The following is a 25,341-nucleotide window of genomic DNA, read 5'->3' on the forward strand; positions in this document are numbered from 1 at the left end:
ATATCTAGGGGTAGATTTATTGAGCTCGGTGAAGTGATAAAGTATCTGGTTTTTATCACCGCTGATTGGCCGGTATGTCCAAAACCAGTGCTGGTTGGTGGCTGCCAATCTTAAAATATGTGTACAAACAGAAGAAATTTCTGCCCTTTACCACGTAACTAAACCTAATGATCACATATAAACACAATCTACTTTTCTACACCTAGGGGTGCTGTGGAAAAATTCTGATACTCTAGGGTGCCGTGAATCAAAAAAGATTGGGAACCCCTGGTATAACCTATAAATCTATATACTGTACCTACATTAATTAGTATCAGAGCTGATATCAATACTTTTTTAACCCTTTGAGTGCCACCATCTCTGTTAGAGATGTGCAAAATGTCCGCTAAAAATGTCATTGTTGCTCACATTTGTTATATAGATTCAAATAGAAATTGTTGTTTAAAAAAATATTATATTTCTTATATAAGGTAAACATTGCAGGTCATTATGATGAATAAAAATGTTTGCTGGGCAATTTTCACACCTATTTTGACAAATTCACTTGGCACTCAAAGGGTTAAGAAAGCAACGTGTTATGAAGTGAGACATACATACCCGTAAGTAACTGACATTTAAGTTGTACCACTTCTTTAATCTGTCATATCTGTGTTCAGCAAATGTATCACAGATACACTGATTCCTACTAGACGACTGCCATTCCTTATGTGCGGGTGTGTGTTGGATCGGATTGTTTAATACATCTGGGGCCAGTTTTTACAGATTGTTTCTGATTTGACACTTATCTATGACATGAAATGCTAATTTGACTATTTTATTTCTTCTTATTATGCATATTCAGTATTATTGAGTCATTCATATCCTGATCTGCTAAAATAGTGCTGTTAGAGTAAAAAATAGAATTAATCTACCAATGTCCAATTATTCAAAGGTTCCTTAATGGCCTCTGCAGGCTACTCAAGTCTAACAAGTAGTTATCTCTTTGGTTAGAACACTTTTATATTACCGTCATTTACTTATCATTTTGGTGGAAATTACTACAAGCTACTAATAAGTTTATTTGACAGAGAGCAGCCTTTACATGAGTGATTGAGAGAAGCCCTTAAAACATCAAGCCGGCTTGCTATGAGTGAATGATACAGTACTGCAGTGTTTCTTGTCAGTTTATCTTTATTACTTTATATTTTAAAAGACTTTGAAATCCTATGAGTTGATCTGACTTGAAAAAGGCATTTTGCGGCAATTCCAAATACTATACATGTTTAATTTTTTATTCCATGAAAGAAATCTGCCACTACCTTGCACATTAGAGAACACACATTAGATACTGTTCATTACCATTCCCTATATAAGCTGTGAGCACATTTTTAAAGTACTGTAGGTCCGCTTCCTGACCTTTTCTGTTTTCTTTTTTGTTTTTTTGATTACTTTTCTTTTATGATATGGGGTTTATATGCTTGAATCTGCCTTACAATCAAAGAATGAGAACTCTGTACTTGAATACTGGATGAGCACAGTTTGCATGCCATGTATCGCTATGTATTTGCTGTAGATCTCAAGGTGCATACCCACGGTACGATTTATGTTCCGTATGATATTGTATACGATTTCCCAGGAAAGTCCCAGTGGTCAAAAGCATAAGATCTGTGCTTAAAATAACGTACAATGTGCATAAGATATCTTATATGATATGACATCACAGCTGTACTACACTATACTATCTTATGCTTTCTAGCCAGATTGAGTTGCATGCTCACCCGAGCAGCTCCCTGCCAGACGACCGGCGGGAGCGCGCATCGTACGTCGGATAGTGCGTACACACGGTAAGATATAGTGCACTATCTAGCATGCTATTCGAAACTAGCTAGATAGTGTGCTAGATTTTGCACTATATCTTACCGTGGGTACGCACCTTCACACATATGGTAGTATCTAATTGCCCCCAATAGAACATTGCTAGCAAAAACGCCCTGTCCTATATCATCACCCGATTTAGTGAAACCTATGTGTTTTCCCCCACCCACGGAAAATTGAGGCTGCTTTAGGGAATTATGCTTCATCTGCCTCAGGAAGGTGAAACAAATCCCTGATAAACTGCATCTCTTTCTAGCTTATTGGGGCTAGGAAATGCCCTGAAATTGCTCTGTGTGTAGGCCCCATTTAGAGACTGGGATATTAAATCTTTATTAGATTCCCCACATACTTTAACTTACACTTCAGAAATTCGATCACTCAATAGTTGATTAATGTTTGCTAAATTTGGAGTTTGAGCTGGAATGTATTTTGCTTTTTTACTAGATAAAGTAAATAGTACATCACCATACAAGTCGATCAAAAATAGAATAATATAGATTGCATAATTATAATGTATCAGTGACTGTTGGCAATCCCAAAGTTACCCTTTGCATGGACACCATCCAGCTGTGCTGTGTTATACTGGTGATTACAGTTTACTTCATGTGAGCTGTATGTGACTTAATATAAACTGTCAGACTATGGGGGTTATTCAGACCTAAACGACCCTGCTGCTTATTTCTAGCCCTGCGATCAGGTATTCACCACCCAAGCAAAGTGAATACCTGCCCTGTGCAAGCCTGCAAAAAAATTATGAAAATATTGCAGCCTGCATTTAGCTGCAAATTTATTTTCAACTCATTCACCATCGAATGATTTTTCCAGACTATACGTAGCCCTGTACCTACTCGGCCAGTGCAATAAAAATAGGCTGATAAGGGGGGAACTGACATCACATACCCTCCCTAAAAAATAAAGGCATGCCTGTGTTTTCCCTGACACTCCCAGAAAACAGATGGTTACTGCCCCCAAATGCCGTCTTCCTGTATGGCCAACAATGAAAAAAGACACAGGTTTTTTTTATCGCAGAATGGCCTCATCAATTGCGCTGTACACATGCGCAATTGATCGATAATCACCCATTCTGCAAATTTACAGCCGTGCAATCAGGTATGATTAACCCCCTATGGAACGTCTTATTTCAGACCTGTTAAATGCAGAGTTCTGCCCTGTTTTGTTTGCAGCATTTTGCTAATTTTTTTATCTCAAACTGGTATTTATATATTATATGTAAATAAGTCTCCATTTTTACCATATGCAGAGGATTGTCGGTTGATAGCTAATAAAATGTTTTGCACAATTAATTTCCCTTTCAGACATGAACCTAACGAGTTTTTGAACATGCTTCAACCCATATCTTAGCTAGGGGACCACCTTTCACACTCCACCTTGGAGCCAGGAACCCATTCATGCTGAACCCATGTCTGCACTGGCATTTAGTGAGAGTCATTGAATTGGGTGCACTAGAGCTTGCAGATAGGGTCATCTACAAGCTCCTCAAACAGTCAATCAAATATTCTCTAAAACCTGGGTTGTACCACTCACTCTACAGGCGACCCAGGTCAATCCCAGGATTTTGTATGCGCAAACAGCATCATGGCCAGCGCTTAAGTAAGAAAATGCCAGGTACCATGATCAAACACCCAGCTTAAGGCACAGTAACTGGCATCTCCCGTTACAGTGCAGGATGCGATGGGGGCAGTTGAATAGCTCCTCCTTCATATTGCACTGAATTGAATCTCCCCCCTTAGTTTTCTATGTTTAATGAATCCCCAAACCAGCATTTTTATCATGTTGATCATATATTTAATTTTTTTTATTTTATCCTGATTCCTAATTTTATTTTCTGAAAGCTTCCCTTTAACAGCAATTGTCTGCTGCATAACATTTAGGTGGCATATCCACTCTAGAGATGAATGTAACCCTGTGAAGTTGAGCCTCAGTTGACAGTAATTAGCAATGTGTAGCCATTTTCATTACATTGCTAATAAAACTAATCTCTAAATACAACATTTGTGCAAATGAACCCGAATCACTTTGGCTGCTCTGTAAGTTGGTAAGTCCTACTCAGTAGAGATAAACAACCAGCATCTGTTATTGTATCCCTTTCCAGCTTGGCTTTTACCTTTTAAGTACATCAATCCCCAGTCAAGGTTATGTAAAGTGAGGTTCACTGGCCGTGATGTATACACAGGAGATAAAACACAACCGAAGATCATCCAACAAAATATTACCCACAACAGCTGCTCCATTTTATTTACCCTCTAGAAGACCTACAAAATACAGTTTTAAAACAATATTTATTTTTAATAGTCTCCAGTAAAAGTGGTGTGTTGGCTACTGCTACAGGTTTTAAGGTGGCATTATGTTATAAGTACATTTTTAGTATACTAAATGGTAAATCCAATCTCAATTGTATTTTAATTAGGCATCTATTACCCCAACTAGAACATGTTTTTCCTCTAAATGTTCTTCAAATAAATTCCTATAATAGCCTTCATTTAGTTTGACGTATTCTGTTACATCATCCAGTATGGTTTGTGTTTTACATCCTTTACAGCTCTCCATTTTAGTACTATGACAGCGAGCTCCGCCTAAGCATTAATCACATACACCCGTTTCTTACAGGTCTGCAGTGTATTGTCCCAGCTTGCTGTCAAAAAAGACTAGCCAGTAGATTTATATAAAGTTTGTTCTGACACATGCTCCATGCAAATGTCAGGTTAACTTTGGTAGACTCAGAAGACCAGTACTGTTTTTTAGGTATTTTTACCCCCAATTTGCCCAGCACTAAATTATTAGCATTCTCATTTCGTAAATAAATATATTTGCTCTGCCACCAGCCAGGTTTATACATTTATAGCATTCACATACAGTACTATAATAAATAGACATATCTACACACACACACACCCACACCCACCAGACTTGAATTGATAGCATAGCCATTTACTTAAAGACAACGACTGTATGATTACCCACCAGTATTTATAGCATTCACATATACTGTAATAAATAGACAAACTTTCACACACACACACACACACACACTCACTCCAGACTTAAATTAATAGCATAGCCGTTTACTTATAGACAACTACTGTATATGATCAACCACCAAACATTTTATTTGCAGCCCTCTCTTAATAAGTAGACCTATGTGCTCCAACGTGACCCAATATCATTAACATTTTGTTAATGAGGTTAAAGACAGGAGGAGAATGCAGCAGCACTTGTAATCTAATAATACTGTACATCTAATGTGCTATAAACAAAATGTTGTATGATGGTGTCAAATAGATTCTGTTTATAAATGATTTTTGGTTTCTATTATTCCTTACCAGCTGGAAAATAAAAGTAATGTAAAAGAAGGAATAAAATATAGGTTTACCTAAAATGGTTAGATGTGTGGCCTCACCTTGAAACTGGAGATGGTTCAGAGAAGGGCAACTAAATTGATTAAGGGTTTAAAGCAGGCATGTCCAAACTGTGGCCCTCCAGCTGTTGTGAAACTACACATCCCAGCATGCCTTGCCATTGTTTTAGCATTCCATAATAGCAAAACTGTGGCATGGCATGATGGGACTTGTAGTTTCACAACAGTTGGAGGGCCATAGTTTGGACATGCCTGGTTTAAAGTCAATGAGCTATGAAGAGAGGTTAGCCAGTTTAGGTATGTTTACGTTGGAGAAAAGGTGAATAGAAAATATTGGTCTCAATATCGTTCAGAAAGGGCTATCTGAACGATAATGTTAACAATATCATCTATTGTGTATGCTGTGCATTGTTAATGATGCGAGCATCATAACACCCCCTCCCTTGTCCAGCATGTCCGGATGAGGAAGTTCATCATTAAAGACGGCCATGCAGCAACGGCAGCACGTCCGTCACTTCCCTGCCGCGGTCGATATCCCTCGTGTGCAGCATCAGCAAGTGTGTATGCACTTGCCAATGCTGGTCCCGCCACCACCAATATTGGTGTTGGTGGGGTCAGCGTAGTGTGTATGGTCCTTAAGATTTTATATAATTAACATAAGCAAATACATCAGGCGCCACTATAGAGAACTGTCAGTTGATCTGTTTAGAGAACACTGGCGATAATTAGATACTGCATGCTGTAAATTGAGAACACTGGTCGTGACAAATTGCTCAGCACACAGTGCTGGTGCAGATCTGTGTGCTGTGCAATCTGTGCTTAACTAGATCACTCAGCATACTGCTGCCATCGACCCATATGTATGGTGCATCAGAGATGTTGTTTATTATTATTTTTTTGTATGAAGGAAGAAGCTGGAACAATTAAGCTATGCATGTGTAAGCCACCAAATGTGGACATATGTGCAGATGGATCCACAATGGAGTGGTGAAGCACAAAGAGTATTTTTACTGCTGCCAGTTAGTATCAACATGGAGCTTGAGTATCTCTCAGCTTCTCTGGCAGTGTTTTCTACTGTATATAAACAATGTCAAAATCAGATTTTTGTATAAGAAATATTGTATACGACATATAATACTATTCAAGGAATAAATTTTGTTACTGTCATTTGTCACAGCTCATTGATTTGCCAGGGGCTACTAAACTAGCTCCGATATCTACTGCTTATTTTGGATTAGGCACCCAAAGCATAATTCTCAATTAACAGCCCTTGTAGTAGTGTTAACACAGATCCCACCCTCCACCCCCCCCCCCCCCAAAAAAAAAAAAACCTGGAAAAATGATTATTTTGTAAGGGAAAAATGAACACACCTTATTGAATACCATCTTCTAAGAGTTTTCTAACATTCTATCTGTGCAGGATTTTTCACCAGGTGAAAATAGGCAATATTTGCAAATTTTTATCAAAATTGCCCTATTTGATCTCAATGTCGATTTTTTTTTTGTTTGTTTGTTTTTTTGCCAGGGTGAAAAATCCAGCAGTGGTTCAAACCACATGTATCTGCGAATTCGCCTCAAATCCATGTGGGTTTGACAAATTTGCAGTCGGTTTTGCAGATGCCGATTCAACAAAAAAAAAAACACGAGTGAAATGGCATGGTTGAAAACACCTAAGATTAATTGGGGAATATTTGGCATTTTTCGCCGGGAAAAAAAACAACAATGATTGAATGCCCTCCGAAGAGTTAAATTAAATAATGATGTTCTCCTCAAGTGAATATCATATTACCAATTAAATCCAAATTTAAGCACAGCTTTATTCATAAATAATGCCACATTCCATTTCCTACAATGAAATGATGTAAACGTTTGTGCAGTTAGCTATCTTGGCCATGAAATTCATGGAAACTTTGCATAAAGGCTTTTTTTTTTTTTGCAGATATTATTGTTTGCCACAGGCTGGTTTTATGCATTCGGTATAGACTATGTACAGCCTTTATAGACCTATACTGGTATAATGTACAGTTTGTAGAATTTAATCAAAACAGGCATGATGTCATAGGCACATGGTGCTCAGGCCAGATATGGATTCCTCAAAATTAAAGGTTAATGCTCCGCGATCTTTGGTAGTGAAGTTTAGTTTAGTTGTTATGTACAGTATCGTAGTATTTTAAATGTGAGGGTGAGGGGTACTGTCATTCTACAACACCAACATAATCCTCATGTATGGTTGGCTGAATGACTGACTCGTACTTCACTGTTTGTTTTTCATTTTCACTAAAATGTATTGTTTTCCATATTATCTTTGTGTTTTTAGCTGTACTATCCCTTACAGTTTTTCGCATTGTGGGCTTGATTCAGTCTCATCTGACTTAAATTCCGTCAGAGTCCACCGAAGATGGGGCGGGCACTGGCGTCATGTGACGTCAGCCGCCCGCCCCCGGCTGGCCTGTTTTCTCGTATCCCTGGGCGTTCCTGTGCAAACGCCTCTGCGACTGTGATAGTGGCTGAAGGCGTTCATACAGCGGCCCTGCACATGCACAAATACATGCATGCGCAGAGCAGCACCATCGGTCCCCGGCGCAATTACGCCAGAAACTGATTAAACCTTAATCAGGCCCTGTGTGCACAGTGACTTCTTGTACTGTATCTGTATTTTGAGATGAACATACTGTATCTTATATTTGTGACATCTTGCTCTTGCACACTTGTCTCACCTGTAATTTGATAACATTAAGCTTCTACAGATACCTCTTACAGAAGTATCCTATTTTGACTTGCACATGTCTTTCAAATAAGCCTTTTGGTGTGTACACACGTTAGATGTGCCTTAAGATCCTATCCACGATCTGATCAGATAGGATCGTGGATAGGATCTTAAGGCACATCCGATTTGCATCCTATCTTGACTATATAGTGCAGATCTGCACTATATAGACAAGGCAGCCAAGACTTTCTGGCTTCCGATACGTGAACGCGCATCGGATCGGGATCGCAAGGGTTAAAACCCTTGCGATCTGCATCCGATGTTGACTATATCGTCAACATCGGAAAGGAAATCGGACCGTGTGTACACAGCATTTAAGTGGAATAACTCTGCGAGTCCTTGTGCAGAAGATATGTTCAACTGAGACTATGTATGCAGAAATGCAAGCCTATGATTCATTTGTGTGTATAAAAAGGAACACTTTAAAATGTAACTTTAAATCAGGCACAGTATGTACTATATAAAAAATAATTAATACTATAGTACTTTGACAATAATAATAATTTTATTTTAAAAAGATTTTTATTCATGGAAATCATGAATGTATGCACATACATTGTACTTGTGTTCAATAAGAATTATTGACTAAACTATTCGATACACACAAAATAAATAGTGCTATATTTATTAATGATAGCCAATATATCATTACTATTGTCAAAATGGTAGCAAGAGCGTATCTACCATGGGTGCAGGAAGTGCTTCATTGCTACGAAGCACACAATGCCTTCCGGACTTGCCTTCCCCCAGTGAGCATTTCAACATCCCATAGTGACCTTGCCACTCTACTCACTCCATCAAGGCATTTGCAATTTGAAGACAAGAAGGGGAGACTCCGGCATTCCAGGTTCCTCCTCTTTACTACTCCAACCCAACAGGGCTGCCATCAGGGTGGAATATAGGGAGTCCAGTACCAAGCCTGGATAGAGAAGGGGCTTGGCTTTGGTTCTTTCCACTAAAACATAGGTTTGCATGGTTCAGTATCAGTGGGCTAGGTATGGCATAAACTCTGCTCTGGGCACTGGTCCTAGAGGCACCAGGTAAGAGGAGCACTGGCATAAGGTGCCAGCTGGCGTGTAGTTGTGGGGGGGATCCCAGAAGGTAGTGTGTGCTCCGTAGCAACCTGCTGCATCCATGATAGCTATGATGCCCTTTTTATGAGGCATTTAGACATAATCTTGCATTCATCAATATAATGCAGCTCAGGGTTTATTTACTCATTTAACCACTAAATAAAACATGCATGTAAGATAATATCTAAACACTTCTTAAAACTGTAATAAGGGGCATAACTAGAAGTTTTCAGACCCCAGAGCAAAATTGTCAAAAAGCCTCAGCACTCAGCTTTTGCCCTTAATCCCACAAGCAATACATTTATTGAAATTCATTGGTGGCTAATTCTCATTCATCACTGCAATGAAAATACTTTCCCCAGTGACAGGAAAGTAGTTTTGAAACTTGACATCAAGTAATGAATTACACAACGTACAAAATGGTTCATACACTGTTGACGGTGTTTCAGAATAAATAAATTAAGAATATATTTTGCCCATGAATTTTAGGACTGAAGTGTACAGGTTTAGTAATGTTGACAGGCATACATAAAGGATCTTCCAACTCTCCCATAATCTGTATGTTATGCGAATTCTTGAATTTAGTAGCTTTGTTCATGTCAATCCACTTTGCTAATACTTTCCAGTCATAAAATATATTTTCTATTTCAAATGTTAGAAATTGAGTGCTGACCTTACGGATTTTCAGCGGGAAAAAGAGAATTTTGAGAGAACCATTGAGCAGATGACAGAGCAGCTGGCCCAAGCCAGGAGATCACAGGAAACATTGAGCCCAATGACCTTGGATCAACCTGCAGTGACTCCATTAACACCATCTAAAAGCACAGATGTGGATATTAAGCAGTTCCAGAGTAAACTAAAGGTAAAATAAAGATTGGGTTACTCTTTAAGACACTTCCATGCCAGACTTTGTAAACACTGGAAATTGCAGCAATACAGCTTACACTGCAACTCCTCATTATATGTGTAGAAGCTGTACACTTTTTAGTACATGCTTTTTTTGTTATGCTTCAGTATTTTCTATGCTATTATTTACACTGCAGCCCATAATTGATGAATGACTTCATTCAGACTTTTCACATTAGCTGAGCTAGTTTTAGCCACAGCCATTTTCTCTTTCATTGTTGGCAAGAACTTGTTCTAAAGGAAAAAGGGTATATTTGTAGATGAAGTGCAAGGTAGAAAGTCAAGGAGACAACATTCTAAACGACTAAGTGAACTCCTGCCTTTACGAAGCAGTTCATGATCAGAGGGCCTTAGACCATAGTAGCAATACCAGGACATTAGGCTCAGGAGGGAGGATGTACTGGTTTCTGTACTCATGTAGCTCAGGCTACCATGCAATCTATGATCTTGAGTCATGCCAGTTTCTTAAAGAGCTGCTCACTGACTCCGCTAGCCACGACTAAAGGCTTTGGAGGACAGCTGACAACAATAGAAATGAAAACTGATGTGAAGAGAGAAATTGGACAGAGGCTCGTACATGTGGTGGGGTCATTAGTAAGGTTGAAGTTTTGATCTAGTATTTTTCTTCTTCTTTTCTTCCTGCTAAAGCTTTCAGGATTCAGATTCTTTCATGTCTAGTTTTGATCTTGAGTTGGCTCATTGATTGTTCCAACACACATGATCCCTGTTACTTTTGTCCCTTTTAAACATCTGTTCTCGTTATTATTAAAGCATCCTCCGTCTTTTACTTCTTTTTATGAATAGTGCCAAATTGCCCCAACAGTATAGTCTCAGAGCATGTCAGACTGCTGCAGATCATTTATTCATAGAATTATAATAGATGTTTTAAAAGTCATTTTCATAAGGCAGATTGCTTGTTGCTGTTATAGTGCAAATTTTGACTGTGAAATCATTATTGTAAATAAATTTTCTTGTGAGATTGGTATTATTGACTTTTTTGGAGATTTGAAAACGAGAAATGAGCAGACGACCAATATTTTGTTTTTCACTTCTCCAAAAAGAAAAAATGATGGTCCTGTAACAGAGCACAATTAGCTTGGGGTCAGGTTGTTTACTTATAGACAAATAAATGTCACATTTGGGTAAACTTTATGGGGATAGTAACAAGGAAAAATAACACTGGAAGTGTAGGTTAGTCATTTCAGTAAAAGGAATTTTCAGGTAATGCTTGAAGTCATTTTGCATCTGGCTGCAATGTGCGTACTAACAATTGGTGATAACATCCCACCACCGCATTGCTTAATTGACCTTTCAGATTGGATCACTTCATCAAAGAAGATTCTCAAGTGGGTGTTAAACAGAATACAATGTATGTTAATTTACAAAATCATTTATATTGGATTATTAATTTAATTATGTTATATATTCAAATTACGACTTAAATCTACTAATAATGTCATTGGTGTGCAACTTAAACATCTACTGCTGACACTGTGAAGGAATGTTTTATGCTACCTCTGTACTATCAAAGGATGTAAGTGTTACTCTTTTTGGGCTTCACAAAACTTGAGATACATCTTACACAACAAATGCACTTTTCTCTATCGTCCATCCTGGTGACACAGTAGGTGATGTAGTAGGGTCCGAATGAGCCAAGCACCTATGCTATGTCTTTGATAGACAGGCTCCTCCCTAACTGCATCCCAGACACTTCAGTTTTGTTTTATGTGCCCACCGGAGTGGGTGCTTGTACTGTGGGGCTGTGTTCAGCAGCCCTTTTAGAGAGAGTTGAAGTTTTTTATTTTATTAATTTTACTTTAACTAGTGCAGGTTCAGTGTATAGTTTCCTGGGGTAACTTTTATACACTGTATGCAGTGTTGCAGGGGCTGCCAGAGTGCTGCCTGACAGCTCCCCTGAGCTGGGGAGAAAGTGCTGCTTTCTCCCTGCTCAGCACACTGACCCCTCATTGGGGTTCTCCTGGGCCCTGGGGGACCTGAAATCATCTCTCAGCTAGTGAGGGGTCTTGGATGGCAGAACCCCATTATGGTACTGCCATTTACAAGGGCTTGCCAGCGCACTCCATATTAAAATGTAGTATAAACTGGCTACAGGAGCCCTGCACAGCATGGCACTTCCATGTGATCCCCAGTGGAGGGGAAGACACTGGGAGACAGAGGACTCTGCAATGGGAGCGGCTGAAAGGGCAGGGCACCAAAAAGCACTGCCTCCCTGCTGAAGTAGACTTGGTCTCTTCTTGCCTGTAGTTTTGGCACTATTTCTTCCTCGCGACCGATGCAATGCCCGCGATTTTGCCATAGGCTTCAATGTTAAAATATTTTTAACACTTAAATCGGGAGCATCGCGTCGGTCTTGTGCCATTATAATGGCACAAGATGAGATGGACTTGATTAAGTCCATCTCACATAGGAAACAATGTGAAATGGGCCAATATGACCCATTTCACATTGTATATGGCCCCGTCGTCACCCCACGATTGACGCCAACCCGAAGCATGGCGAGCGGCGGCGGTGCGCGTCCTCCGACCTTTTCATACCCCTACTATCCACGTCGGCGTGGAGTTGAGAATATAAAGTGAGGCGAGCCACCGAGCCCGAAGCGTGGAGAGCGGACGCGTATACCTGTGAAGTTATACGCGTCCCCTCGTGGGGCTCGCTGCGCTCACCCCGCTTCGGGCACGGCGGCTCGCTGCGCTCGCCACACTTTATATTCTCAACTCCACGCCGACGTGGATAGTAGGGCTATGAAAAGGACGGAGGACGCGCACCGCCGCCCCTCGCGGGCTCGCTGCGCTCGCCATGCTTCGGGTTGGCGTCAATCGTGGGGTGGCGTTGAGGGGGTAAAATTGGGGGTCTGGGGAATATTTTACATTGAATCCAATGTAAAATAGGGTCCCAGGGACCCTATTCACATTTGATTCAATGTAAAAATCGGGTCGATCGCGTCAGTCGCATCGCATGCGATGCGACCGACGCGATTTTTAAAGAGGCAAATAGCGTCGGTCGCATCGCATGCGATGCGACCGACGCGATTTTTAAAGAGGCAAATACCTTACAGGTTAGCACAGTCCTGTGAGTCTCCCAATTGCTGGTGCTTATTAACCTGGGTGCAACTTTATCCAGAGATGATCATTGCAGAGCCATGCCATGTTCACTGTAGGTAAAAAGATACTAGTCATTTCAGTGCAAGTCTAAAAGGTATTAGGTCTCTGACGCGTATCCCCGTATTCTTTACGCTGTCAGCAGCTTCCTCATAGAGATAAGACAAAAAAGGTTCAGTGTTTCCTTTAGGGTGTGATGCGTATTCGATCACCATATATTCAGCCAGTAGCTCCGTGGGACTTGTCCATGGTACTATCAGTGCTGCAGAAGCCTCCCTTTGAACCCTTGCGTTCAGCTGATTTAAACAGGGACAGATTGATGCATTTGGATGTTGTTTGCGCTTTACGCATTTACCTGGACAGAGGGAAGTCTTTTCGCAAGACTGATACCTTGGTAGTGCTGTATGATGTACATAAGAGAGGGTGGCCGGCCTCTCCGGACTATCGTGAGATGGTTGAGGTTGGTCATTGCTTTTGCCTACACCAAGGTTGGTCGTCCAGTTCCGGCCAGGGTGAATACCCATAACATGAGGTCTGTTGCCTCCTCTTGGGCTGTGCATCACGGGGCTTTAGTAGAGCAGTTGTACAAGGCTGCCACCTGGTCCTGCGTCACACATTCACTACATTTTACAGGTTTCATGAGTTCACGTCTTAGGACACTTCATTTGGACAAGCAGTTCTACTTGCTGCAGACCTGAGCCTACCCTCCCAAAGGACCGTCTCTTGAACGTCCCATGGTTGAGCTGTGTCACCAGGATAGACAATAGAAAAAAGGGGATTTTTGGAAGAACTTACCATTCAAATCGCTTTCTCTGAGTCCATCCTGGTGATACCGCGATCCCTCCCTTTACGCTCAGTAAGTGTTATACTGTTTCATGTAACATTTTTATGTTATACTGTTAATTGTTTGATTGTGTATATTAATATGCTTAGGCGTTGTACTGAGTATTGTATCCTAGTGGGCTCTTGAAGTTTGAACTGAAGTTTCTTGGATGCAGTGAGGGAGAAGCCTGCCTCTCAAAGACATAGCATAGGTGCTTGGCTCCTACAGACCCTACTACATCTCATGGTTGAGCTGTGTTACCAGGGTGGACTCCGAGAAAGGGATTCAAACAAAAAGTTCTTACAAAAAATCCCCTTTTACGTGCATTTCAATATATACATTCAGAGAGCTGATCCACTTCTGTATGAGCCCCTTAACTGTATTAAAGAGGCATTTCATGTTAAGATAAGTACCCAGTAGAGTAACATTGCGGCAATGGGAGCTTTCATCAGTAAGTACGCACACATTTATCGATGCAGGGGTGTTACAGGGGACGTAGCATGTCTTTGATAGCGATGATGATCTGTTGCGACTAACGTCACATCATTGTGCCCACTTAGTTAAGCAGTCAATCACTGCCGTCTCCTGGTGTAGGTATAAGAGCGGTCGATAGACACAGAGCAAGATGCGCCATCGGCCTGATTTGCATAGACCACGTGATATGTCTGTGAACTAAGTCCTTCACAGACATTTTCATAGAAATAACAAGCAGCTTACATAACATGTTCATGACACACTGCAGACAGCATTCATTGAACTTATCTAGGCTCCTGTGACGGGAACTCAACATGTACACTGCATACTACAGATGTAACCACGCTCATTTTGACTACATTGCAGCCGCTAGTGCCTGTTTGTCGCACCAAGTCTTAATGGGCTGCCGGCAAATGTATTTTCAATGAGTTGCGGATGCTAATTTGGCACGCATACAGTGGGTACGGATGGTGCCACCCTCATCCATGCTGCCCATGTCGCATGTCCCAACAATTCATCGCATCACGTCTATTCATACGACATGATGTCCCTTTTTAAAACTAGTGTGCATGCGGCAGATATCGAATTTAATACTATAGCGAAAGAATCTGTATTGTGCGCGCATGACGTCACCGTTGAAATGCACTATAGTGCAAGAATTACTTTTCTGGACTATACTGTACAGTATGTTAGACCTTTTTCTCAGAAAATACTATTGTATAGACGTGCATCTTGTTACGCTACTTATAATGAGCTATGAGGACAAGTAAGCGAGTATACAGTATGGTCAAGGTACTGTAGGCCAGACTCTGGTTAGCAAAATGGCTACCGTGTTTCAGCCAGAGCTTCATGGGAGCCCACATCTATGGAACTATCAACAGTACAGTTTACACTTGTGTAAGTGCACTGCTGTACATGTCTTTGATTACGTTACACTAGTTAAACACAGAATTACGCTACAGTATGAATGACATACAGTACGAGAAGGCCAGACTTGAGAACCGAGCGGGTTAACCCAAAATGGCTACCAAGCATGAACCAAGGCTTCTTGGAAGCCCACATCTATGAATGCTGGAGGTTTGTCTCATCTAGTTAAAATACAGGGGCTGCTGAAAAAGGCACAGATGCTGTAATGATTAAAGTTGCTCCTACTGTGCAACAGGGAGCTAAGCACCTGGCAGGAGCTGACCGACCTGAGCGCAAGATTTGCTCACAGTCACCTCTCTGCATTCTGGCGATGGCGGCCTGGCTGCAGAGGAAGCCAGAAGCCCCTGCAAGCTGGGCACACAGTTGGAGGGGACCCCACTCACAGTTGCTCTCCGGAGTCACATAAAGTACTAGTGTGTCCTAAAAGCCAAGTGTCTCCTCTTTCATATGGTCTCGAGTCACATTTTATATGTGTTGTAGTGATAAATCATGTCGAAAATTTGGCCTTTAAAATGTAAGTAAGCCTTCTCATTGAGTAGGTGCAGGGTGCTAGAGTGAGCACTATTTACTGGTTAATCATAAGAAAACGATAAAGTGTATTAGTGCTCATTACAGATGCATGCAAGGACAGTGAAACTAATTACAGCTTAGTCACTGTAAAATAAAATTCTCTTCCCAGGGTTCTGAATTATTACCTCTTATGTTAAGATCCAGGGTACTGAATTGTTATTATCATCCTTTACTTATATGGCTCCACAAGGGGTCTGCAGTGCCTAGCAAAGTACTTAAATGAGCAAAACAAGAAAATGTTGTGAGTATTTGTTTTATAATCCTTGCTGTATCCGTGGTCAAAACACTGAATTAAGCAGCAAGGTGGCAGGAAATCAATGATTAGGTGCTTTTGTAGGGATTATGGAGTAAATAATAAGTGTAAGTAAGTAGTGTTAATTCATGCACCCTGCACCTTTCAAAACCTATGCAGTTCCTCCTTCCTGCCTGGGGGGGGGGGGGGGGGGTTGCTGCTTGCTTTGGTGCTTTTAGTACATTCTAGTCTGTATTAAGATAAAGACCAGACTTTGCTAGAAAACGGCACCCCAGGCAGAAAAGAGGTACTGTAGTGCAGAGATTTTGAAAGCCTACTTGTGAGATCTTACACTCTAATGGGAAGGGGAGAGAGACAGGGTTGAAATAGATAGGGTAGACCGCATAGAACAAATGGTTAGGATGAGAGTGTGAAGTAGGTGGGTTTGATGATAGAGAGTCTTGAGAGTTAATTTGAAGCTTTGTAGAGAGGTGGAGTGTCTGATAGCAAGAGGCAGAGCATTCCCGAGGTACAGGAGGGATCAGCACAGGCACAATCTTGAAGGTGAGAGTGGGTGGAAGTAATCCGTTGACAGTGGAGGCAGTAATTATTTTAAATCAGAAAGGATGGGCAGGAGTGTGAATGGAGTTGAGGTCAGAGATATAAATGGGACTGGAATTTGTGAAGGATTTGTAAGTGAGTTTGCAAAACTTGAATTGCATTTTAAACGGACACGGGTGCCAATATAAGGTTTGTAGAGAAGGGGTGGCAGATGTAGTACATTTGCAGAGTAAGATGAACTGGTCAGGATCATTGAGGGCAGATTGAAATGGAGAGAGGTGGAAGCCAGGAAGGTCAGATACGTGTATTACAGTAATCTAATCTGGAGATTACATTTTTGTGGATGAGGGTCCTAGAAGCATCTAGTTTGTGCTCTTGGAAATATTTTTGAGATAAGGGCAGAACTGCGAAAAATACGGAATGTGTTGTTTGAAGGAGAGGGAGGAGTCAAGGATAACTTTAAGGCAGCACACTTTGGAGCTAGAGGAGATGTTTGTGCCATCAATAGATAATGAAATTGTGGGAGGTGAAGTTACGCGGGGGGTGTGGAGATGATCAGCACAGCCTTAGAAATGGTAAGTTTAACAAAGCACTGCGACATCCAAGGAGACATAACAGGCAGTTGGAGATATGAGTGAGGAGAGGAGGGGTGAGGTTTTACACAAACATTATGCAGTAAAATTAACCCAGTTTATGTCACAAAATCCTTTTTAGGGTCACCAACTCTTTATTAAGTAACGATAATGCTAAAGTTATTCAGAATCTGAACTGGAAAACACGCATAGAGCTTATTTTATTTTAAGATCTACTTTTTCTGTTTTTTTGTTTTAACAGCAGGCTGCATAATAGCTTTATATGGTTATATTTAATTATTACATACATGATTTAGGTCACAAAGAAAAGGTAAATGCATAGAAATACTAAGCAGAATAGTTATACATTTTTTTTAAGTATCCATATAAAATTAAAATAACAAACTGTAACATTAAGTATGTTATATTCATAGCAGAATGTATTCTTAAATTCTGAATGGAATGTTATGTTTTCCCCTTAAGTAGGTATAATGAGAGCTCAATGCATACACATTTATTATTTGTAATGTTATACCTTCTTTCCGTGTGTTTGCAGTTATGTTTTATGAAGTGACTGTGTATTTAAACCTCCTAGTACTGTAAGGCAGGCAACACATACAGCCTATTGTGGACCTCCCAGACTGATTAAACGGAGTACCAGAAGCATGTATAGTTCACTTTTTATCTCTGATTTAGAATATGAGTATTGAAATGGTGAAACAGTCCACAACAATTAAAGCTATGAAAAATGAAGTCCAGGAAAAGGAAGAAAATGTTCGGGAACTGCAGGAAAGGTACCGTATAAATAATTTTTATAAATGGATGCTATGATCCATTGTGTTTGCCGCCACCTTGTGGTAACCATTTTTTTTCCCTTGACTTTTCAGAGTTTAATGCTTACATAGTTTTGGGTCAGGGGAGGTAGAGTTTGAGGTGCTAATTCTCTACATTTGTTTTTCGTTTCTCTAATTTAAGTTTTATATCACAGATGGATTTTCTGCTTTCACAAAAAAAGCTGGGAAGTGCAGCTGAAGGTCACATATTGTGTGAACTCATAAATGATTTGATGGAGTAACCAAAGTTAGATTGAGACCCCAGAGTGGACTTAATCACCCTTGATGTAAATTCAAATCAGGGCAGAGAGGAGAGGAATCTTTCAGATACAGTAATTCTTAGCCTGGGGGCTGAGAGACGTGTCAAGGTTTAGCTGCTTAAACTGGATTAAGCACCAAAGCTTATATGTATAACAAGTGCAAAAGGACAGTTTTGTTTGTTTAGATTTGGATTGATTGGGGCCTTTTAAAAAAAAGAATTCAAGAGCACTGTAATAGTTTACAAATTATAGCTTTCAGGTTTTTTTTCTTTTGAGTTATGGGACTTCAATGCAAATTGCTCTTGCAGCCGTTTTGTACAAAATTTCTATTGTAGTCTTTACAATTGGTCTTTGCTAGCCATTCCCCTTAATTTTATATTTGATCAGTTTATGGCTATTGCAAATTTATTTTAGACTCCGTCACTCAAAAATGGCAAACTATTTTAAGGTTTAAAAGATGATCGTTCCCTTTATTATTCTTTTTTTTTATTGCTTTACTCATACTTCATTTGTTTTATTAATGAATTCATTTAATTTGACAACTTAACTACAAGAAGGCTCTTTTTCTGTATACATTCATTTTGTATTGTCAAATTAGCTATATGTCTTTTACATACATTGCTAATTTACCATTTTATTAATTAAAAAAAAGTGTATTTACATTGGTTCTGCACCAATGTCAAACGTGTCCTCAATTTTTCAGCGGAGAGTTAAAGCTAAAATGTTATATTATGGCTTTGTAGGTATAGTATGTGGGAGTAAAAAAAGTTAATGACCCTGTAGACCTATAATAGCTAAATATCGCTTAAGATGATTAATTAACCTTAAAAGACCTCTGCAATCTCATGAGGTTATGCATATGAATATTTGTTCATTCTCTTTCAGGAATAATAACCTGCAAATATAAATACTGACAAGGGTTACAACATATACCATTATCTTGGGTGCTTTGCATTTTGGGGGATTTTTTGTGTTTTTTATTTTTTGTAGTAAGTTATATTTTTATTTGACAAAAATATTAAACATTTCAGGAAAAAAATGCAAGAAAATGTAACTTTGCTATTCCATGATTCAGTGTAAAAAAAAAATTGTAATATTATTTTTTCCTTTTTTCGATGCTCATATAAATATACCATAGTTTGCAATAATTTGTGTTCATTTTTACAAATTTCTTTTTTGACCTAAACAGCTTCAGCTTATTAAAGGAAATGTTAGTTTTATTTTTTTTATATATATATATATATATATATATATATATATATGTGTGTGTGTATATATATATCCAAATAAATGAATGTGAGGCACCACTTGTGTCTTGGAATAGCTTTTGTTCCTTTAATGGGTTTTAAAGTGCAGTAATAGTGATGTGCAGGTATTTCCCTTATTTATATAGGGCGTCCGCTATCCCCTAAATATTAGCGCCGTGGTTGGTGGTGTTATCTGGAGGGAATTAGAAACCTGCCTTACTGTCCTGTACTCCTTTATTTTCTTGTCCCCTGCAGTCATTACATTTTAGGTGTGTGTGTGTGTGTGTGTGTGTGTGTGTGTGTGTATGTATGTATGTATGTGTGTGTGTGTGTGTGTGTGTATGTATATATATATATATATATATATATATATTAACCCTTTGAGTGCCAACGTTGCTCTGAGCGATCCTCAAAATTTCTGCTAAAAGTGCCAGTGTCGCTCACAGTGACTGTTCTCTTAGTATAAATAGATACAAATGCAGCCAAGTCAATTCATTGAAGTTTAGTTAAGTATAGCAACCAAAAAAAGAACAGTCAATATGAGCGATGCTGGCATTTTTAGCGGATATTTTGAGGATCTCTTACAGTAATGTTGGCATTCAAAGGGTTAAGCTACTATATTGAGGCATTTCAAAATACAAGAATATTGGTACATTTGTAAGTAAGGTTTATCTTTGTACAGTAGCTCACTAATATGAAATGCCATGCAGTGTACTCATGTATTGTACCCATTTCCAGACGTTGTGAGTGGGTAAAACAACTTTCAGTGCCTGCTTCTGTGGGAAATAGTATAAATCTGAATTGTATAGTAGTAATGTAGGAAAGCTCTCTCTAGGGTGGCTCGGATGGAAAGGGATGTCAACATGAAAAGACATTTGATAGAGGATCTGAAAACTCGTCTAAAAACCTACCAGGAAAATGAGAGACCAAGCAAAGAAATGTTAGAAAGTCTTGAAAGGAAGGTAATGCACTCTGTATATTTATTCCCTGAGCCTATTATTCACAAAATCACCTTGGAATGCAGTGCAGTACATTGCATGTGAAGCATAATAATACCTTGGAGACCAGCTAACGTCTTCCCATGACAGGCATTAACTTGATAGAAAAATAACATGTATTAAGGCTTAAACAGCAGTGTTGCTCCAAGCACTATCATTTAAAAATAAAAGGTGTGATTGCAGTCAGAATGATACATCACATAGTATTGACAAGAATATAAACTGTAATTCAATTCTAATAGTACTTGTTTTACTCTAAATTCATATGTATGTATATTAATCGTTAACTAGGGGCTGCAACCAGGTATCTTCAGATCTGGTCTTATTTGAAGTGATTTTTTTTCGTAAATCAAATCTGAATTGTGTTACAGAATGTAAAACAAGCAAGTGAATTGTAATATAATAAAATAGGGATCTCTGATTTGTGACCTTTAATGCATTTATGTGACTGGCTTTGTTCTTGGTCTACTGTCAATTGTACATTATTTTTACTAGAAGTAGCATATTGTTTTAATTATGTTATGCCAATTGTGATTAGAAAGTTAATGAAAGATGAAGATTCCGTAATGTATGTAGTGTGCAGACCTAGGGTGCTTTATCACTGTAATGTCAGGAGACTCAGCCCACTATTATGTTCTGCTATAATGTTACTTTTTCATTGCCTGCATGTGATGATATAACAGCTTTAATGTTTCTTTTTCACTGACCTCCTAAATGTAACCTTAAATTTTGGCAAGTAATTAAAATGTTTCTAAATATTCTTCTTCTAGTTGCTATTACTGTTGGATGAGGCATTCACACTGGGCATTTATCTGCATTTCATAGCAGCGATTTAGGATATATTTTATGGAACACATTAGGTACTGTACTCCTCCCAGACATGACTACTTCTGCCTTTTCATTTTCCAGGTAAAGAAACTGACAGACGAATGTTCCCACAAGAAGACGTCCATTGAATCATTAAAACAGAGGCTTATTGTGGTTACTAAGGAAAAGGCGCATTATGAGCAAATGTACTACAAGATCAAAGGGGAACTGGAGAAAAAGGTGTTTTGCATGCCTTCAAGTTAATATGTTTGTGTCTTTGTTTTCGAGTTGAGCTAAACATATATTTTCTGTACTAGAGATATTTGTTAAATTGTCTTTGTGTCATTACAAGCCATACCTTTAGAAATTTAGTAATTTTTTTCTTTGCCACTAGTCAATGACATATTGACTAGTGAAAGTCATTGTCATCAATGGGCTCTATCTTGGATAATAAAAATAAAGATTGCCTTAATTGCATCCATGTATGCCATGCACACCATGGGGTGTATTCAGTGCGGCAGGAGAGGGGGGTTAGACAGTGGGGATCGCCGAAAACAATTGATCCTCACCATTTAACCCCTGCACGGGCTGCTCACCCTATTCAACGTTCTGGGGGAATCCTCCCTGTCAGAGGACAGCGAGGATTCCCCCAAACAGCGAGGCTTGCGGCTAATGCAGTGAGCCCGCTGCATTTAGCCGCGAGCCTCGCTGTTTTTGCGACCGCATACGCCCTTTCCCCCTCGCTCCAAAAACCTAGCGAGGGGAAACAGCAGGGGCAGGGGGTCAGTTGAATACTTACCCTGCGAGCTGTGACAGGGGGGCAGAAAGCATTGAATGTTTGTTCATGGGTGGTGTATTGTATATAGACCACACATATGTCAAAAGATGGTCGAATGTCAAGGTCCAGCATTTCTGTTACACAAGATGCCTAAGCAGCATATATATGGGAAGATTCAATTAGCAGCTCAAATACTTTAGACAACATGACAAGCCACATCTCAGGGTATTTGGAGACACACATTTAGGGTTGCAAAATTAATTGGTCTCACTTAACAATGACTGATATTAAATTTGATGGAGCTGAGTGCATTTGTGGAGTGTAAAAAGTACACACTTTATTTTTTTAATGTAGACTTTGGGGTTTATTCACTAAGATGAAAGTTCTATTTCAGATGGAATGTTTCTATGGGTAACCAATCAGCTGCTATCTATTATCTTGTAGAAGGTGCTTAATAAATAAGAAGTACTGTAGCGTCTGATTGGTTGCCATCTTAGTAAATAAACCCCTTAGACTTGCTGTTCTTTACTTTTGAAAAAGGTAGAACATTGTTAGGTTAGCATAACTAGTATATTAAAGGAATATACTTGTAGCATATACCTATAGAGGTGTACAGTATTGAGACTTAAATGCATTTCTATATAGATATGCTGCAGGCATCACTTTTGTGAGTACTAGAGGTACTTGTTCAAAGATATGTACAGATGGTGTTGACCCCTGTAGCATGAGATATATAAAAGTCTGATTTGCTGCTTGTTTGTTTATTGAGTCTGTTAGTTATGCAGTCACAGGAGTTTCCAATTTTTCACTGGGGCTGGTTACTCACTAGTGTTCCATTTAATGCCAGTGGCATTGTGTGTCAAATGGAAAATGCAGTAAGCCCAAAATGAGCACCCTCCACCGCGCCAATGATAAAAAAAATGACTAGAGAGAAAGTATACCTATTTATTGTGGCTCTTGGAGCAATAGCAGCTCAGTATTAAAACACTTTGAGAATTAACACTGCAGAGTCTTCTGGGAATCATACTGTATATAGTGATTCTCAATATGGTTTGACAATTCTGCAGTGTACTTAATGAGGAATGCACACAGAAAATTTGACTTTTTTTATGCTATTGTGACAATGATTATTGCAGTCTCATCAAAATTATTTTTTATAATTTTGTATAGAATTTCTGGTTCCACATTGAGACTCACTTTATATGATTCCCAGCAGATCCAAATGTACAAAATATGCTTGTGCTGTATACAGTAAAATCTTTAAAAAAAGAATGCTACAAATGTTACATAGATTGTTATAAGAAAGTTTTTACTTTATTTAGCATGAATATTGCTTTAATCTTAGTAATTTATACCGTTTCATTAAAATAAAATCAATCCTTAGAAGTAATTAAAAATAATGTTCTAAATTTGTCAAGCAATATCTTTAAAACAAAAAACAAACACCTCATTTCTCTTAATCTTTTAAAAATGCCATGCAAATTGGCAACTCCAGGTGATTCTCTAGGTGTTTAAAATCAGAATTTTGATCTTTTCGGGATTGGTTGCATTCATTTTTATATACTGTAGATATATAAACTCCATCAATGAATGATTCATGCACTGACGTGGCATGCTGACTGATATTCCAAAACTCACAATAAAGGTTTCTGGAATCAAAATGGGTTTTCATCGTATAAGCTAAGCAAAATACAGTACAGTAGTACAAATAAGCTTCTATGTTGCAGGATGTGAAAGTCAGTAACTTGGAATGTAAAATGACTGAAGCTGAGCGTGCCATGTCTGGGCTGGAGATGGCAGCTACACAACAACTCCACAACTTAGCAATGCAGAGTGAGCAAGCCTTGGAAGTGGTACAGAATAAGCTTCTACAAGGCAACAGGAGGATGGAAGAATTTGTCACATTTGTAAAGGTTTGCCAAATCAACTTTGTGGATTAAACAGTTATTTGGGAATTGAGGATGAAATAAATGGATCATATATGCATTGACTGAATTTGTAGACATACAGCTGCATGCATGGTTCATAATCATACAATGACATGATTTATTTTGCTACAAATTCAACATGTGTTGAATGAGCTCATAACATTTAATTTGGAAGGACTGTTAAGAATTTATTGTCATGTGATTATTAATTTTGACAACATTCAGTAGCACATAAGGTGCCAATAGACAAGGTCATATTTGACCTGTTTTCATCCAATTCAGACAGTTCGGGCCAATATATCCGATAAAAAATGTCCAAATCTGAGGTGTTTGTTATCAGGTCCAATCCAGTACGTGTTCTTCTGCGCATCGGATTGGAGCCTGGAGATCATGTACTGCACATATGATAAATCAGAATCGGATGCATCAGTGTACATCGCAGGTGCTCTTTTAGCACCCACAATGTTTTTTATCCAATCAGGGCCATAGGTGTGCCAGTGGTGCACGCTCATGAAATCCCCCAACCGATGGCAGCCGGAGAGAGAGAGAGAATGCAATAGAGTATCTGTGTGTCATTGTTAGATTTACTCCCCAGTGCTATTATATGTGCTGTTATTAATGGGTGTTCAAGAGGTTACTTTAAATAAATATACATATTTTTATTAACAATCACTTCTGTACTTTGATATAATTATTTTGTATTTATAAATAATCATTATTTGTTGTCAGGGGGTTATGTCTCAAAGCCTAAAGATGCCCACAGACGCATCAATTATCGAATGCATTTTGTACTTTTTAAGCACAAATTGCATCTTATATACAATTATTGGATGGTGTTTATAGGCTTGTGCGATGCGATGCGCGTTCCCGGGAGCCCGATATTGTATGTCTAAAAAAGTACGTGCTGCACATACTTTTTAGACTACATCTGAAATGTAACATTACAAACATGGGTTCAGCACAGCACATCGCATGCATCCAAGTGCACATCGCATCGCATGCTGGAAGACAAATTGTATAGAACCATTGTACAGACAAAAACGCATAGCACAGTAAAATTGTAGCGTCTGTGGGCACCTTTAGAGTGATACAAATGTGATATAAATTACCAGACAATCAGCTTCTACTTTACATGTTACAGGTGTAGTTGGAAGATGATTGGATGGGCCTTCATCTATCACAATTGTATCACTCTCCAAGCTTTGATACATACCCCCCTCAGTGCTCTTCAATCCA

The 25,341-nt window shown here is 39.1% G+C and overlaps 1 protein-coding gene across 1 annotated transcript in view; it reads left to right on the top strand.

Annotated features, from left to right (window-relative positions):
• CNTLN (centlein) overlaps window positions 1-25,341 on the top strand; it is a 309,550-nt gene that overhangs the window by 247,429 nt on the left and 36,780 nt on the right. The window contains exons 20-24 of the mRNA XM_083184414.1: window positions 9,729-9,932; window positions 17,951-18,048; window positions 20,430-20,556; window positions 21,502-21,639; window positions 23,905-24,090. Coding sequence (XP_083040540.1) covers window positions 9,729-9,932; window positions 17,951-18,048; window positions 20,430-20,556; window positions 21,502-21,639; window positions 23,905-24,090 — 753 coding nt within the window. The remainder of the gene's footprint in view (window positions 1-9,728; window positions 9,933-17,950; window positions 18,049-20,429; window positions 20,557-21,501; window positions 21,640-23,904; window positions 24,091-25,341) is intronic.

The sequence above is a fragment of the Crinia signifera genome, chromosome 1 (assembly GCF_055691185.1).
Source record: "Crinia signifera chromosome 1, ASM5569118v1, whole genome shotgun sequence".
Classification (NCBI taxonomy): domain Eukaryota; kingdom Metazoa; phylum Chordata; class Amphibia; order Anura; family Myobatrachidae; genus Crinia; species Crinia signifera.